Genomic DNA, 16,178 nt, shown 5'->3' on the forward strand with positions numbered 1-16,178 from the left:
TTTTAAAATAAATCATTCTTGCTTCTTCTTAGGGAATAGATCAAGGCTGGGCAGAAGTGGAACCAGGAAAGCCAGTTAGAATATTGCAGTAAACCTGATGAGCATCAAAGTCATCTATCTGAAGTGTAAGGAAGAAAAGACAACTTATGGATACAATTATCTGAGCAGCTTAACTCTGAAGCAGAGCAGTAGCGGGAGGAAGAAGTGAGGCCAGTGGCCAAAGAAGAGTTTTAAAAGATACAAGATTGAACCTGACACAGTAGAAAGGAAAAGCTGAAGAAAGACCATCAATGGGCCGGGTGCAGTGGCTCATGCCTATAATCCCAGTACTTTGGGAGGCCGAGGCTGGTGGATCAGTTGATGTCAGGAGTTTGAGACCAGCATGGCCAACATGGCAAAAGCCCATGTCCACTAAAAATACAAAAATTAGCTGGGTAGGTGGCATCTGCCTGTAACCCCAGCTACTTAGGGGACTGAAGCAGGAGAATCACTCGAACCCAGGAGGCAGAGGTTGCAGTGAGCCAAGATGGCACCAGTGTACTCCAGCCCGGGTGACAGAGTGAGATTCTGTCTCAAAACAATAACAAACAACAATAACAACAACAACAACAACAAAAGACCATCCATGAAGAATCAATGAAGGAACAAAGTCCTTGAGAAGGCAGGGAGATGGAATATAAAGTCCAAGTAGTTTGGTATTTGCTGGCACACAATGTCTTTTTGCTTTTTAACTGGAAAAAAGTAAAAAAAAAAAAAAAAAAAAAGAGTACATCTGCAGGACAGATTGTTTGTTTGGTGGTGGAAAGATAAGAGTTCTCATCTGATGGCTGTTACTTTTTCAATACATACAAGTCACTATCTGAAAAAGACAGGGATGGGAACTCTGAAGCCTGTGAAGAATCATATGGCATCACATTAGAAAAGCATCCCAGTGTGATGGGGAGTAGTCAAGAAAAATGAGTTTCCATTTTAGACAGGTTAAATGCCCAACAGATATCCAAACTCTCAAAATACAGTATGAGCACAAAAGCAGCAACATTGTAATTCATCTTTGATTATCCTGTACAAAGCACACTGTAACCTATGTTAGGTACTCAAGAGGGAATGAACAAGGGAACAAATGAAGATTAATTTTTTACATATTTTCACAGCATATTTTATATCATCTGTCATATTCTACAACAGAATGCAGAAAACATTCTTTTCAGAAAGAATACATTTTCCTTTTTTCTCATTTTTAGTTCTAAATGTCCTTGGAAGAAAATCAGTCTGTGTCTTCCAATTTTATCAATTCTTTGTTTTCTCTAAAGAACTGATATGCTGATCTTCTAAAATAATTTTTGAGCAGAATTCACCAGTGGGGTAATTCTCATAGGTAAAAGGAGAATCTACATGCCTATATTACCACACTTTGTGACAATCATAAGAATATATTAACAATAAAATGTTAAGCTCTTGCCAAGAAGGATTAATCTCTTCTCTGTATTCAGGACATTCCTGCTGATGCTAAGTCACACATGCACACTGAGTGAAGAATGCCTTTAGCTCACGTACAGGAATCACAAGGTGATTTCAGCCAAACCTCAATGTAGCCCAGAAGAGAAACGCTGACTGTCTTAGGAGACAAATTAGCAAAAGGTACTATTTATGTATTGTTTATCAACTGTGAAATTTTTAAATAAAATGGTTATAAATACAGTACATGCAGCATAAACCGTTATTTGTTTTATTATACTAAGTTCCATTTAAAAGGACTCCATTCATGCAAGATGCTCCGTTTTGGTTGGCTTAGCAGTCAGATTTCTGTGCTTATAATTCATGTATATACTTACTATGTGTTTGAGTGCGCTCTCCTAATTCCAGTTGCTACAGCCAAACTGTCAATGCATATGTTTTTGTCATTTTCAATTACTCTAATTCAGAACTTCAGCTGCCAAATTTGGTGCTAATATTCTCACATATGCAGTTCATGCTCTGCTCGTAATTCCTTGTTTGTTGTCAGCAGCTTCTACCACCATATACAACATGGTAGAATCAATTTAAAGAAAAATAACCTAAATCGTTAACTAAAAGGAGCTACAATGTATTTTTCTTCTCAAAATTATTCCCTTTCCTACTATTTCCTTTATTTAGTCATTATAAACCCTGGTCAAGCAAAACATATATATAGCAGAACATTTTAAGTATCAACAAACCACAAATAGCAGTGTTTTCAAGAAGAAAAAAAGGAAAATTTCAGTTTTTCATGCTAGACCATCCTTTGAGGCACTGTCATTTTAAGTGTAGAGGCATCAATTATTTCCCCTAGGCTGAAAGGTCTACACATACAAAGGTTCTATAGATCCACTAAGAAAATAAGTAACCATTTCTCTGTATCATTAAACACAACAGAATACTAGTCCTGTGCTGGTTTTAAAAAACCAACAGAATGCTGAGTATGAATATTAAGGTTTCATATTTCAGTTTCAAGTGAAACAGTTGTTTTAGGCCAAAGAGGATTGAGTCCATACTTCAGGTTGCCAACTGCATAATATTTGAAGGGTCAAAAACTAGCTCCATTTCAAAAGCCTGTCCCCTTAGAGTCTGAAGAAACCCTGCGGGTCTCCTAGTTCAATATGACACCCAAGGCAGGAATTTTTTCCCTAACATCCCTGACAGATGGTCAACCTGTTTCAATTATTCCATTGGGGGAGTTCTCAAGAGAAGGTTCCCAAGGGCTATGATGAAAGGCTAGAACCAGCCACTCAGACCTGGAGCAAGGCTCCAGTCAGCAAGCCTGCAAGATACAGACAGCATTGCCAAACATTAAAACCAGACTTCCACAAACAAGAATGCAATTCCGAATTGACCATCATAAGGATGCAATGTCTAAGACATGTAGACCCCAACTCTAGAACCATCCAAGGTCCTTTCATTGGCCTACAGAGTAGCTCCCACAACTGGGGAAGCAAAGTGGCTTTTCTCCGACTGATTTTTTTTTTTTTTTTTTTTTAAGAAATGACTCTTTAAGGCTTACAGCAAGGCTTGATCAAGTCAAGGAGCATCAAATCCCTTCCTTCCAAAAACCAAGCCAAGGGACCCCCTGGTGGATAATGCTAAGGCTTAAAATACTCCTAACTTTGGTCTTAAAATCGTCACTACAGTAAACCAGAACATTTCGGGTTTTTCTTTTAAAGATGTACATAGGCTATGCTGTAACTGAAGTTTGGCTGGTGTAGGGTGGATGGAGGGGGTGTTGTTTTAAGCGCAGCCCTTCATCCCATCTTGAAGACTAGCTTGATCCTCCCAGCAAGGGCGAGCGCGCGGGGCTGAACTACCAGCCGAACCCTAGCCCGGGACGGGGCGGCCCGGCCCTTACCTGTCGATGCTGATCACGCACAGGGTCATGATCGAGGCCGTACAGCACATGACGTCCATGGCGATGAAGACGTTACAGAAAAAGTGGCCAAAGATCCACTTGCCCCCGATGAGGTCGGTGACGCTGACGAAGGGCATGACCGCCACGGCCACCGAGAGGTCGGCCAGCGCCAGGGACACGATCAGATAGTTGGAGGGCTGGCGGAGCTTCTTGACGAAGCACACGGAGATCACCACCAGGCAGTTGCCCGCGATCGTCAGCAGCGTGATGAGCGTCAGGATGGAGCCGATCACAACTTTCTCTGCTCTGCCGTAGTTGATCTGCTCCCCACAGCCGGAGGCATTGTCCGGGGGCGCGTCCCAGGTGGGCGCGGGGCTGGCTGTCACCTCGCTCAGCAGGTGCGGCGCCCAGGAGCCAGCGACCGGGTCGGCGCCACCGTCGGGGCTCAAGTCGGGCAGCCCGCGCCCCACCTCTGGCAGGAGGAAAGAGCGGAGGTGCCCGTAGAGGTCTGGGCGGCCGCTGCTGTTAACGTCCATCATCGCGCCGCCGAGTGCAGCTGCCCATGGAGCCGGCGCCCCCGCCACGCGCTCCGGCTGCCGGCCCCGGGGCTTCACCTCGCCGGTTCCGCTCCGCCCGGCCCAGCCATGGGGCCTGCGCCGGCCGCTGGGGGGCGCCCGGCTCGGTCTCGGGACCCCGCACACCCCGGGCCCCCGGCCGCTGCGGGTAACGCGGGAGCGCGACCGCGAGGGGACACCCTGCCGGAGGCGTCTCGGCCCCCGACGGACGCCCGGGACACGCGGACTCGCGGGCGCTTGGGCCGGGCTCAGCCGGCCGCTCCACAGCTCTCAGCAGCCGCGCTGCTGGGCCGAGAGCGCCCGGGCGGCAGAGGCAGCGGCAGCGGCAGCGGCAGCGGCAGCGGCAGCGGCAGAAGTTGCGGAGTGCGCCCCGCCCCTCGCGCCCGCCGCCGCCGCCGCTCCCGGCGCTCCCCTGCGGCAGCCGCGCCGCGTCCCCGCCGCCGCCACCGGCCGCTGCCCGCGCCCTCGCGCTCCCGGGACGGTCTACCCGGGCTGGGCAGGGACCGCTGCCTCTCTCGCGCCTCCCCACTGTGAGGGGGCGGCGCTGCACGCGTCTCCAGGGATCTCGGGTCCCTTCGCACGGGGAACTGTCCTTGACGCATGATACCCAGAACCCCTCCAGCCGACCCCAACCTCCGCGCAGTAGTCAGACACAGTTGAGTGGGGCATTTTTCTTTTGTTAAGAGGCCTAATGAGCCAGCGGATGTTCGCAATCATCGCGAAATGAAGAACCTGGAGGGGTCATAATTAAAAAAAAAAAAAACAAAACCTCTCCGACCACTACACTAAGCAACAAATAGGTACTTCCGTTTTCTATTTTGACCGCTTATGGGAGGAAGCGAAGATGGAAAAGCAGCAGCCGAAGGGGATAAGGGTGGGAGCTCAGAGAGGAGGAATAAAGGGAAAAAAACGAGGAGGGGAATTCCTTATGCCCCTTGCACCTAGAAGATGGGGTTGCTCTGGGGGCGAGGCCTCCAAGGGGGTTAAACCCATTTGGACGAATCCTCCCTGGATGTCTAGAAACAGACCTCTTCGCTCTGAAAATCGACTCTACCTGCCTTTATATTTAGACTTTAAAGCCTAATATACTGAAAAGAGAGTTAATTTTACCGTAGCATTCTAGAAGTCTTACACATAAGCAAAGAAATAACCGGTTATAGTGTTCTACAGAAGAATCCTGGAGGTGTATGTTGATTTAATACCTATTGGCTAAAATTCCCCTTGGTATCCAAACTCTGTCAGAGTGGCGGATTTTTACTATTTGTGAGATTTGCTTCATTCCATTTTGTTTAAAGGTTTCACTGTAAGCCAGCAGTGATTTCTTTAGTTTAAGACTCTAAAAATAATCTGTTTTCTTTTCTAGTTAGGCCCTAGCGGATTATAAATAAGAAGAAAAGGAATAAAAACCTCAGTAGATTGATCTGAGTGCTGAATAGCACTTTCATTCTTCAAGGTGGGCATTAGCCCTGTTTTTCCAGATAAGGAAACGTGTTTGCTCTTGCAATCAGCTAGTAAGGAACAGTTATGTTTCAAACCCAGGTTTATCTGATTACTATGCCCATATTCTTCCCTCCACACATTCAAAGTTTTAATAATAAAAAAAAAAAAAAACCCTAATGGTGGGCCAATGTTCACAGCTCTTTCATTGTGATCAACATTTGAGAGGCTCTCCTCTGCCTAGGATAAGCAAACCAATCCATTGAGTCAGAGGAAGAGTGCAGGATAATATCTAGGCCACGAAGCAATATTATCCAATAGTTAAGAAGATGGGTGAGGAAATTTCTTCAAACTTATGTTAGTTATTCTCTGCTTTGTTTTTCTTAGTTTCAGTTATCCATGGTGAACCACAGTCCGAAAATATTAAATTTCAAAAATAAACAATGTGTAAGTTGTCAATTGCACACTATTCTGAGTAGCATGATGAAAACTCTGTCTTACCCAGGATATGAATCATCCTTTGTTCAACATATCCTTGCTATATATGCCATCCACCATTAGTCACTTAGTAGCCCTCTCTCTTATCAGATAGAAAAAAACACAGTATATATAGAATTGGGTACTATCTGAGGTTTCAGGCATCCACTGGGGATCTTGGGCAATATCCCCTGAGAATAAGGGAATACTACTGTATTAGACATAATCTCAGACACAAGACAAATAGTTTGTTGCTGGAATGCATCACCCTTCAGTGCAGAGGAGGAAATAGAGACTGGGAGAAATTTATAACTTGTCTAAGATCAGATGTGACTGCATTGAAATGTCTCCGTTTTTTATTTTGAGATTTAGAATTGTCTCAACGCCACTTAAAAATTGCTTAATGTAGTATATTTCTCAATATACTACATTTGACTTTTTTCATTTTAACTTTTCAATTCATTTTAAATTACTTTGACTTTGCTATTTTTCCCTTTGAATACCCTAATCAGTTCAGTTTATATATTCTTGCTTGGCTCTGTCAAATAATATTGTACATTAATTAATTACACATAGATTTTGAAAATTAATCATTTTATTTGTATTTAACCCTATAGTCAATATGATTTACCACCTACACTCTTAACAGCCCTCCCCTAGTACATTTATATTTCATAGCAGCTTCTAGTTTTTGCTTTTGTCTTGTTTTACTCCCTTTGGGATGCTATAACAAAAATATCATAGCATGGGTGGCTTAACAAGGAACGTTTACCAAGATCAAGGTATTAGTAAATTCAGCGTCTGGTGAGGGACAATTTCCTGACTTACAGATAGCCATCTTGCTGTGTCTTCACCTGGCAAAGCGGGTAAGAGAACTCTCTGGGTCTCTTTTTTTTCTTTGAGACAGGGTCTTGCTCTGTCACCCAGGCTAGAGTGCAGTGGTGCAATCTCGGCTCACTGTAACCTCTGCCTCCCAGGTTCAAGTGATTCTCCGGCTTCAGCTTCCCAAGTAGCTGGGATTACAGGCACATGCTACCACCCCCGGCTAATTTTTGTATTTTTTTACTACATACAGGATTTCACCATGTTGGCCAGGCTGGTCTCAAACTCCTGACCTCCTGCCTCGGCCTCCCAAAGTGCTGAAATTACACAAATGAGCCTCCCCACCTGGCCCTAAGTTCTCTTTTATGAAGGTACTAATCCCATTCAGGAGGGTTCTGCCCTCATGACATAATCATCTCCCAAATAATCCTCCCTCTCCCATCTGACAAAGGGATGTTTGGAATCCATAACTTAAATGAGTAAACAAGCAGGAAACAAATAACCACATTAAAAAGTGGGCAAAGGACATGAACAGACACTTCTCAAAAGAAGACATACAGGTGGCCAACAAACATATGATAAAATGTTCATCATTCCTAACCATCAGAGAAATGCAAATCAAAACCATGATGAGATACTCTGTCACAACTAATACCATCACAATGGGGAGTAGGATTTCAACATACCAATTTTTCAGTGGAAACAGATGTTCGTTTCATAACAACTTTTAAATTGTGACATATAAATATAGCAAATAATCATTAAAATATTATTTTTTAAGTTACTTCCTTCTTCATTGTCAATATAGCACCAAATCCAAGCTCCCCTTTTTATAGAACAGTCACCTCTATTATCCCTAGTGATGGCTGAGTATATTTCTTAAGAGTTGCTAGGTTTTTAATTTATAAGCTGTCACAATGCATAAATATAGTTATTGAAAATCTCGGCTTCTGCAGCATTACTTTGCCTATGTTGAGTTTAAAATTCATCTTTCATTGTGTTATTCCAAAATCCTGACAGAGCAATCTGGAATTCTTTCAGTTTCCCTTTAACCTTCACTAACAAATAATTGTGTCCTCATAAAAATGCCAAAATCTGGTGTATACTTTGCCATAATTTTCTCACAAAGAAACACTAAAGATATAGCTTCACAAAATATTCATAAAATATCTAAATATTCATTTAAATTTATTGTTCGTTATGCCCTTAGTTTTCTGATGTTTAAAAGCCATATCAAGGTATTACTTCCTTCTTCCTTCCCACTACCCACCCAGTCTTTGACAGTTATGCCAGAGACAGTAAGTGAAGTGTTGGCATGTAAATCAAATCATATCTTTAGTTTTTATCCCTTTCATTCCTTGCATTTAAAAAAATTACTGCTTTTGGGCCGGGCGCGGTGGCTCAAGCCTGTAATCCCAGCACTTCGGGAGGCTGAGGCAGGTGGATCACGAGGTCAAGAGATCGAGACCATCTTGGTCAACATGGTGAAACCCCGTCTCTACTAAAGATACAAAAATTACCTGGGCATGGTGGCGTGTGCCTGTAATCCCAGCTACTCAGGAGGCTGAGGCAGGAGAATTGCCTGAACCCTGGAGGCGGAGGTTGCGGTGAGCCGAGATCGTGCCATTGTACTCCAGTCTGGGTAACAAGAGTGAAACTCCGTGTCAAAAAAAAAAAAAAATTACTGCTTTTAAAAGTACCAATTCTTGTGTAGACTCTTATTGCCTTCAATAGCATTCTCATAAAATTGTCAGCGAGGGCACCTGAGAATACAGCTTTCTGAGGTTTCCAACTGGCAATCTCCTACTCTGAGAAATGCTCTGGGGGAGTGTGGAAGAGCTGTGGAGTCCTACAGCATGAATTACTGTCTTTTTATAAGCTCTTCTTCCCTCTGTGTACTCATCTAGCTCATCTAAATGCATATGCGTAATCCCATCTACAAACCCACACATATCCCTCCATAGGACATAAGCTTAGGATAGTTTGTTTTCCCACAAACCGGCATACCCTGACAACCTAGATGTACTTTAAGAAGCACAAAAAAAGCTTTCTATGCCATAGGGTTCATTGTCAACTCGCTAGTCAGTCGAGCATGCTAATATCATGTCTACTGGGGGTCCAATGGCCTCCCATGCCCAGTGCAGCAGACTTCCACAGGGCTACTCTTTCGTTTCTCCAAATTTTTTCAGTCTCTCTTTTTTGTACACCATTTCCTCACTCAATTAATCTAATCATCCGAGAGTCCCTTTCCCCCAGAACTGAATGAGAAAAGACTAGGAAAACCAGAGTGGTTAGATAGTATAGCACTAAGAGTATTGTATAGAAATATCCAGATACTACCCTGTGGCCATGAGTGGGGCTACAGATCACGAATACAGAGACACAACACACATCCTAGAGACAGGGACTCCAATCCATCAACACAGACATTTTTGAGGCCCAGTTAGGATAAAAACAGTTAGTCTGGGACACCTGAATGTCTCCTTCTCTGACAGTCCCCCTCACCATAGTCAATTTCATTCTTTCTAGGCTCTTAAAGCACTTTTAAAATATTTTTATTATAGTACTTACTATTGCATTGTGCTTCATATTTCCATGACTGTCTTCCCCATTAGACTGTGAACTCCGCAAAGGCAGGAATATTTTCTTACTTCTGCCATATACTAGGTTTTTAATAAACATTAGTCAGTTGAACTAAGTGTAGAATAATGCCTATAACCAAGAATTGTTCAAGTCAAGTTTTAAAGTAATTCTTCAGCCTAAAAGTGATTGTGAGTTTTGTTTTAATTTAGACATACAAAAAAATGTACATTTTTCTTTGATTCCTTCCAATTAGAAAATTTTCATTCTCTTTACAAACTACTTGTAACCTTTAAAAATTTTCCTCAAAACAAGATAAATTAAAAAATCAGACAACAGCTACATCCAAGAGCCCTTATTTATTTTATTAATATTTAATTTTTCTTAACCAGGACTGTTTTTGAAATATAAGTGGTGCATGCATACCCCCTAGTGGGGAGTCTATTCAGCAATGCAAATTCCACAAAGAGATGACTTACCTGGAAAGTTTTTATCAAGGAACAAATTTGACATTGTCAGCTTCCAGTCCTTCCTGAAAGATTTCTAATGAGAAGAAAATTTAAGTTCCTCAATTAAAAAAATAGATTAAAGTAGCAATCATTCATTGAGTCAACATTAATTATTCAGTGTTTAACGCAAAGCAGGTATTGTTTTAGGAGCTCTTTTTTTAAAAGAACACATTAAGTTTGAGATCCTATTGGACTATTCAGGTGGAGATGTCAGCTATGCAGATACAATTTCAGGGGAAAATTGCCCAAGAGGAAAATTAGTTATAGAACAGGCTGAGGATTTAACTGTTTGATGCACCAACATCCTGAGATCTGGGAGAAAAAAAGAATCCGACAAAGACTTCGAAGGAGCGGGCAGTTAGGCAGGAGAAGAACCAAGAGAAATTGGATATGTAAAGTCAAGGGAAGAAAATGTTTCAAGGGGGTAGAAACTGACAAGTGCCAAGTAAGGCAAAAACTGTTTCAGTGGAATGGTAGGGGTAAAGCAGATTGGAATGGATTTAAGGGATCAAAAGAGAGAATATGGCCATTCAGAAGGTAGACAACTTTTGGAGTAGTTTTCCTCAAAGAGTAACCAGCAATTAGGCAAAAGTTAGAGGAATTTGTGGTATTTCAAGATAATCAAAATATAAGTAAGGCTTTCATTGAAGAAGTAATAGGAGACATCTTATTCTATAGTTTTAGAATTTTACGAATCCTTCTATATTCGACAAAATGATACCTTAAATTGAAATTACCATCACAGTCATAGCGCAATTTCTAGGAAAAACTATACCTGATCCTTTTTTTTTTTTTTTTTGAGATGGAGTTTCACTCTTGTTACCCAGGCTGAAGTGCAATGGCGCGATCTCGGCTCACCGCAACCTCCGCCTCCTGGGTTCAGGCAATTCTCCTGCCTCAACCTCCTGAGTAGCTGGGATTACAGGCACGCGCCACCATACCCAGCTAACTTTTTGTATTTTTAGTAGAGACGGGGTTTCACCATGTTGACCAGGATGGTCTCGATCTCTTGACCTCATGATCCACCCACCTCGGCCTTCCAAAGTGCTGAGATTACAGACGTGAGCCACCGCGCCCGGCCACCTGATCCATTCTTTTATTTTACTTTTTATTTTTTGAAACTCTGTTTTTCGATACAGCCTAGGCTGGAGTGTAGTGGTGTGATCTTGGCTCACTGCAACCTCTGCCTCTCAGGTTCAAGTAACTCTCCCTGCTTCAGCCTCCCAAGAAGCTGAGATTACAGGCTACTGCCACCACTCCTGGATAATTTTTGTATCTTTTAGTGGAAACAGGGTTTCACCATGTTGGCCAGGCTAGTCTTGAACCCCTGACTTCAGGTGATTCACCTGCCTTGGCCTCCCAAAGTGTTGGGATTACAGGTGAGAGCCACTGTGCCCAGCCTGATCCATTCTTTTAGTCATTCAATAAGCATGCTCTAGCTATATATTAATAGGCACCGTGCTAAGTGCTAGGAGTGGATAAATAAGGCAGTTTCTCTGCTTTGCAGATGTTCACTGGTAGAAGAGACAGACAAGTAAATAATCATAGTACAGTGTGAAAGTCTCCTAATATAGGTATGAACCAAAGATATGAGAGCCCAGAGGAAGGTGTTAACTCTGGTTGGAAAGACCAGATAATTCACAGAGCTAACATATCAGCACGACTAGAAAGTTCATTAGAAGACTGGAGGAAAGCAGAATGCAATGCTGACAGGGTCCACAAACACATGGAAGACTTGCCATAGCTGTGGAAAATGGCAAGGGTAGACTTGTTGGGGCAAATCATTAAAAAAACCTATACCTACCTGTGTGACATGCAATGTAGGTATGAGTTTTACTCTGCGCAAGAAGGGTCACGTTATTTTTCTAAAATAAGTTATTGACTGACACTAATTGTTCAATAACACATTAAAAAATTTTTTCAAACGCTTAAAAATCTAAAAATGATTCTTAGTTTGCAAGGCATTTAAAACAGATGGCAGACTGGATTTCGCCCATGAACAATAGTTTGCTAATCTCCAATTTAGACTAACTACTGGCAAGATATTTGTAAAATTCTAATGTTCCAATATTATTTTAACTCAGTGTCTTTTCTGGATCACAGTCTTCGACTTCACAATTTGGTGCTGCAATATAGGGTTAGGCCATAATTTTCACATCTGGAAACCAGTTTCAGTGCAAAAAATGGACTAGAACATTGCTACCCAGATGAGTTTCCCAAAGATATAATTTTGTTACATATGAATAAATCTGTTTATATGTTTTTTTAAGGGTCAGGGGTTATATCATCAACTATAAGAACTAAATCTTTGATTCAGCCATCACTGGTGACCCAAGATAGCTATTTTAACCTTGATAACATTAAGAAGTAAATTTCTTTCCGCAGCTCAAAATTGAGTTCTCAACATCCACTGTAGCTATTTGGAGCATGAACTGTGTGGGCCATGGTTAATGCCTTAGATATTATTTGTATGGCTTTTAAATTTAGAGCTCAAAGTAGTTTCTTGTTAATGGTATAATAAATCGGCTTAAATTCTGTGTCTTGACAAAATCTTGTCACATCGTGCTTGTATTTCATAAGTCTGATGTTAACACTGACCCCTACTGGAGTCCCATCTGTAGCCATGGTTACCAATTCTGAAAAGTGTACTTTAAAATTCCAAAAAAAAAAAAAAAAAATCTCTTCTCCATACACAAAAATAAGCCATTTCCTAATGTGCTTTTTTGGAGCACCATTTCCAAAAAAATTTTAGTCATTTCAAAATACTCTCCAACACAAATAGCTTTTAGGTTTCTATACACTTATCAGCTGCAATGAAAAAAATGCCAAAAATAGCTTAGGTTTTTTCATATAACTTGTCTTGCAAGCGCTAAGCCATATTTACAACATACTGAGCAATAAAAGCTACAGATATTACATTTGTAAGTGTTGGTTTCTGTTTAGGACTTGTGCTTTTTTTGCCTTCAATAAACGTTCTTTTTAAAACTTGCCTTTGATACAAAGTTTTGTTGCCTGAGCAATTTTTTTCACTTAATATGCCACAATTTTAGATAGTGTCACTGTGAAAGTTAATTTTATGTTTCAACTTGACTGGGCCATGGGGTGCACAGATATTTGGTCAAACGTTATTCTGGGTGTGTCTGTGAGGATGTTTCTGGAGGAGATTGACATTTGAATACGTAGGCTGAGAAAAGCAGATTGCCCTCCCTAATGTGGATGGGCCTCATCCAATCAGTTGAAGGCCTGAACAAAAAGCTGACTGCCCCCTGAGAAAGGGAAGATTCCTTTTACATGACTGCTTTTGATCTGGAATATCAGCTTTTCTCTCCCTTTGGATTCAAATTGAAACATCGGCTTTTTCCTGAGCCAGCCTACCTGGAACTACACCATCAGCAATCCTGGTTCTCAGGGCTTTAGACTCAGACTGGAACTACCCCATCAGCTGTCTTGGATCTCCAGCTTGCTGACTGCAGATCTTAGGACTCTTCAGCCTCCATAGTCACTTGAGTTAATTCCTTAAAATAAATGTCTCTCTTGCTTTCAGTCTACACACACACACACACACACACACACACGGTTGCTTCTTTTTCTCTGGAGAATCCTGACCAATAGCATCATTTATTCTATTTGTATTTTTAAAATCCTGTTGAAATGTCAGTTCTCATCTTTCCATTTATTAAATCGATTATCATGCATCTTTTTCCCTATACCAGTCATAGTTCTTCCTTTGATTTCTTTCATAATGGCTCCTTAAATTGTATTCTTTAAAAATCAGGCACACTTTGCATCTTAAAGAGGTAGAATGACTCTTTATTTTCACAATTGAGCTTGCTTTTATGCTAATTTTTGTAAATATAAGCCTATATCTGTCTCATTTTCCCATTTTTAATAGAAATATCTGTATAAAAATATTTTATTTTCATTTAACTGCACTTGAAAAGAAAACTAATATTACAAGCAGGGACAGATTAACCCAGAACAGAAAGTGGACAAATTTTTATGATATCAGGTCAGTAACAAGAATCTCTGGGGGAGGGCAAGAAGATGAGGAAGGAATTACTGTAAGCAGCTCCCTGGATTAGTGATGTCCTATGGAGGGCAACTAGAGTTCTAAGTTTAGCAATCAGCCCCTCTGATCTGCTTTATGAGGGTTTCTGGAAAAGGTTGGGAAGATGGTTCATTGCACAAACTTCCCAGATATGTGAATGAATAGGGCAACTGTAATGTCATGCTGGAGTTAAGGTATATTCTTTTAGTCTCACCAAGAGCTCCTATAAGTGTCCCATCATGTGGGACACAGAGGATGGTTCTATTTAAGTTGCTGGTATATCATACCAGTGCACCAGGTGCACAGTTCAGTGAATTTCCGACCATATGGTTAAATAAGACATCCAACATTGCTACAGTTCTGTTGATATGGGTATGAAGTCAAACAAGAGGTCATGAGTTCATTTATTCAATCAGCAAATTTTAGCTGAGTACCACGTACTTTGTGCCAGCTCTGGATATACCTTCAACACCCTAGATCTCTGCCTCATGTATGTTTCTCTTTCACTTCATGTGTCAAAATTCAAGTCAAGCATTACTCCATCAAGGAAATTGCCCTTTTTCCTCTTCAGATCTCCCAAACCTTCCCCCTCAATTTGAGAGCGAAATCTCTGCTTTGTGCTCCCAATGCATCTGGCCAAATCATTTTATAATATGGTTTTCTTGCCTGGCTCCCCCTCAGTCTTAAGCTGCAAGAGGACAGGGGTTGGGTGGAGCATTTTTCAGTTCACTCAGGAGGGGTGAACAAAATAAAAGTAGGATAAGGCCAAAGACTAATCAGGCACACACCCTAGCCCACACACAGCCCAAAAAACTCTTCTGGGAGGATGAGAAGTGCCCAATGATTGCTTTAGATATGAAACCCATCATCTTTTTCTAGGCTTCCCACAGAAGAGGAAATGACTCAAGAGTCATCCCATCTGAGTCCAGGACTTCTCCCTGATATAACAGGAATAAAAATATCCCTCTCATTTGCTATTGTTAGGATCAAATCAGATAACTAATGTAAAATGCTAATCATAATTTTATAGAGTACTTTTTTCTTCGCTCTTGTTGCCCAGGCTACAGTGCAATGGTGCAATCTCAGCTCACTGCAACCTCCGCCTCCCAGGTTCAAGCAATTCTCCTGACTCAGCCAGTCAAGTAGCTGGGATTACAGGTATGGGCCACCATTTTTTTAAAGAGATGACGAGGGGACTCAAGATGGCGCTGTGAAAACAACCCAGGATTGGAGCCCGCGTTGAATTCGCAAACGGTGAGTCAGTGCTGCATTTCCAGACTGATCTTTGTTGCCCACAGAACGGGGAAACTCCCAAGTATAAAAAGACACGGGACGCCAGGCAGTAGGTCTGCCTGGCGAAGCCGGCAGCCGGGGCGGCAGCGGCCGGCCCTACCCAGCAATCCCCACAGGGCGCGCTTGTCCGGGTGCCTTGTTGAACCGGCAACCTGAGACTTGAGAGGGCTGGACTTGAGACTGAACGAGACTTGCACAGTAGCCCAGCCCAGGGGATTGCAGGGACAGATCGTTTGGGATACCCAGTGGGACGAACAAAACCGCGATTTCAAACTATCCCGGGCAGACGGTCCGAGAAGCTCTGTGGGGTAGGGGCGTCCACCACTACGGAGGCAACCTGCCCCAACTGATATACACGCCCACTGCTGAGGCAGCCAGCCGTTGCCGAGGCAACCCGCCCCAACTGAGATACACGCCCACTGCTGACGCAGCCTGCCGTTGCTGAGGCAACACGCTACAACGAAGAGACTCCGCCGCAGGGCGTGGCGGAGACCACAGCAGAGCCCGCAGGAACAGCGCGAATCACACAACAGCAGGGCGGAGCCTCGGCAGACAAACAGTGGCTAGTCTGCCTTTGAGCTGGGCAGGACACCTGATCGGACATCCAAAAATAAAGCCCAAATCCCTCAACACAGAGCATTTGAGAAAAAAAAAAGGGTTGTTTAATGAGCTGTGTTGCAGCAGAATCAAACATAGCAGCCTAACAGCCCTGAATGAACAACAGAGTGCACAGCGCAGCAATTAAACCCCTATAAAGTACAAACTGTCTCCTCAAGCAGCTCCCTGACCCCTCTATATCCAAAAGACTGTCATTAGGCAGGCATCATCCTGGGACAAAGAGAGCAGAAAAAGAAACTGGTAGCATCCCTCGCTGTGCCATGGCTACTAGAGGTGCACCCCAGACAAGCAGGGTCTGGAGCGGACCTCAACAGTCGTACAGCAAAGGGGCTAGACTGGTAGAAGGAAAACCAAGCAACAGAAATACTTCATCATCAACATTCTGGGTGTCCACTCAGAGACACAAACGAAAAGTCAGCAACTACGCAGACGACCAGTGGACAAATCCACAAAGATGGGAA

The 16,178-nt window shown here is 42.6% G+C and overlaps 1 protein-coding gene across 5 annotated transcripts in view; it reads right to left on the reverse strand.

Moving 5' to 3' along the window:
* The window catches only part of HTR7 (5-hydroxytryptamine receptor 7), a 123,636-nt gene extending 119,620 nt beyond the window's left edge, over positions 1-4,016 (reverse strand). For all 5 annotated transcript variants that reach the window (XM_078344022.1, XM_002756389.7, XM_009009949.5 and 2 more), the window contains exon 1: positions 3,359-4,016. In XM_078344022.1, the coding sequence (XP_078200148.1) occupies positions 3,359-3,897 (539 nt within the window). In that variant the 5' untranslated portion in view covers positions 3,898-4,016. The remainder of the gene's footprint in view (positions 1-3,358) is intronic.
* Between the last annotated feature and the right edge of the window lie 12,162 nt (positions 4,017-16,178).

This window comes from Callithrix jacchus, chromosome 12 (genome assembly GCF_049354715.1).
Source record: "Callithrix jacchus isolate 240 chromosome 12, calJac240_pri, whole genome shotgun sequence".
NCBI classification, from domain to species: domain Eukaryota; kingdom Metazoa; phylum Chordata; class Mammalia; order Primates; family Cebidae; genus Callithrix; species Callithrix jacchus.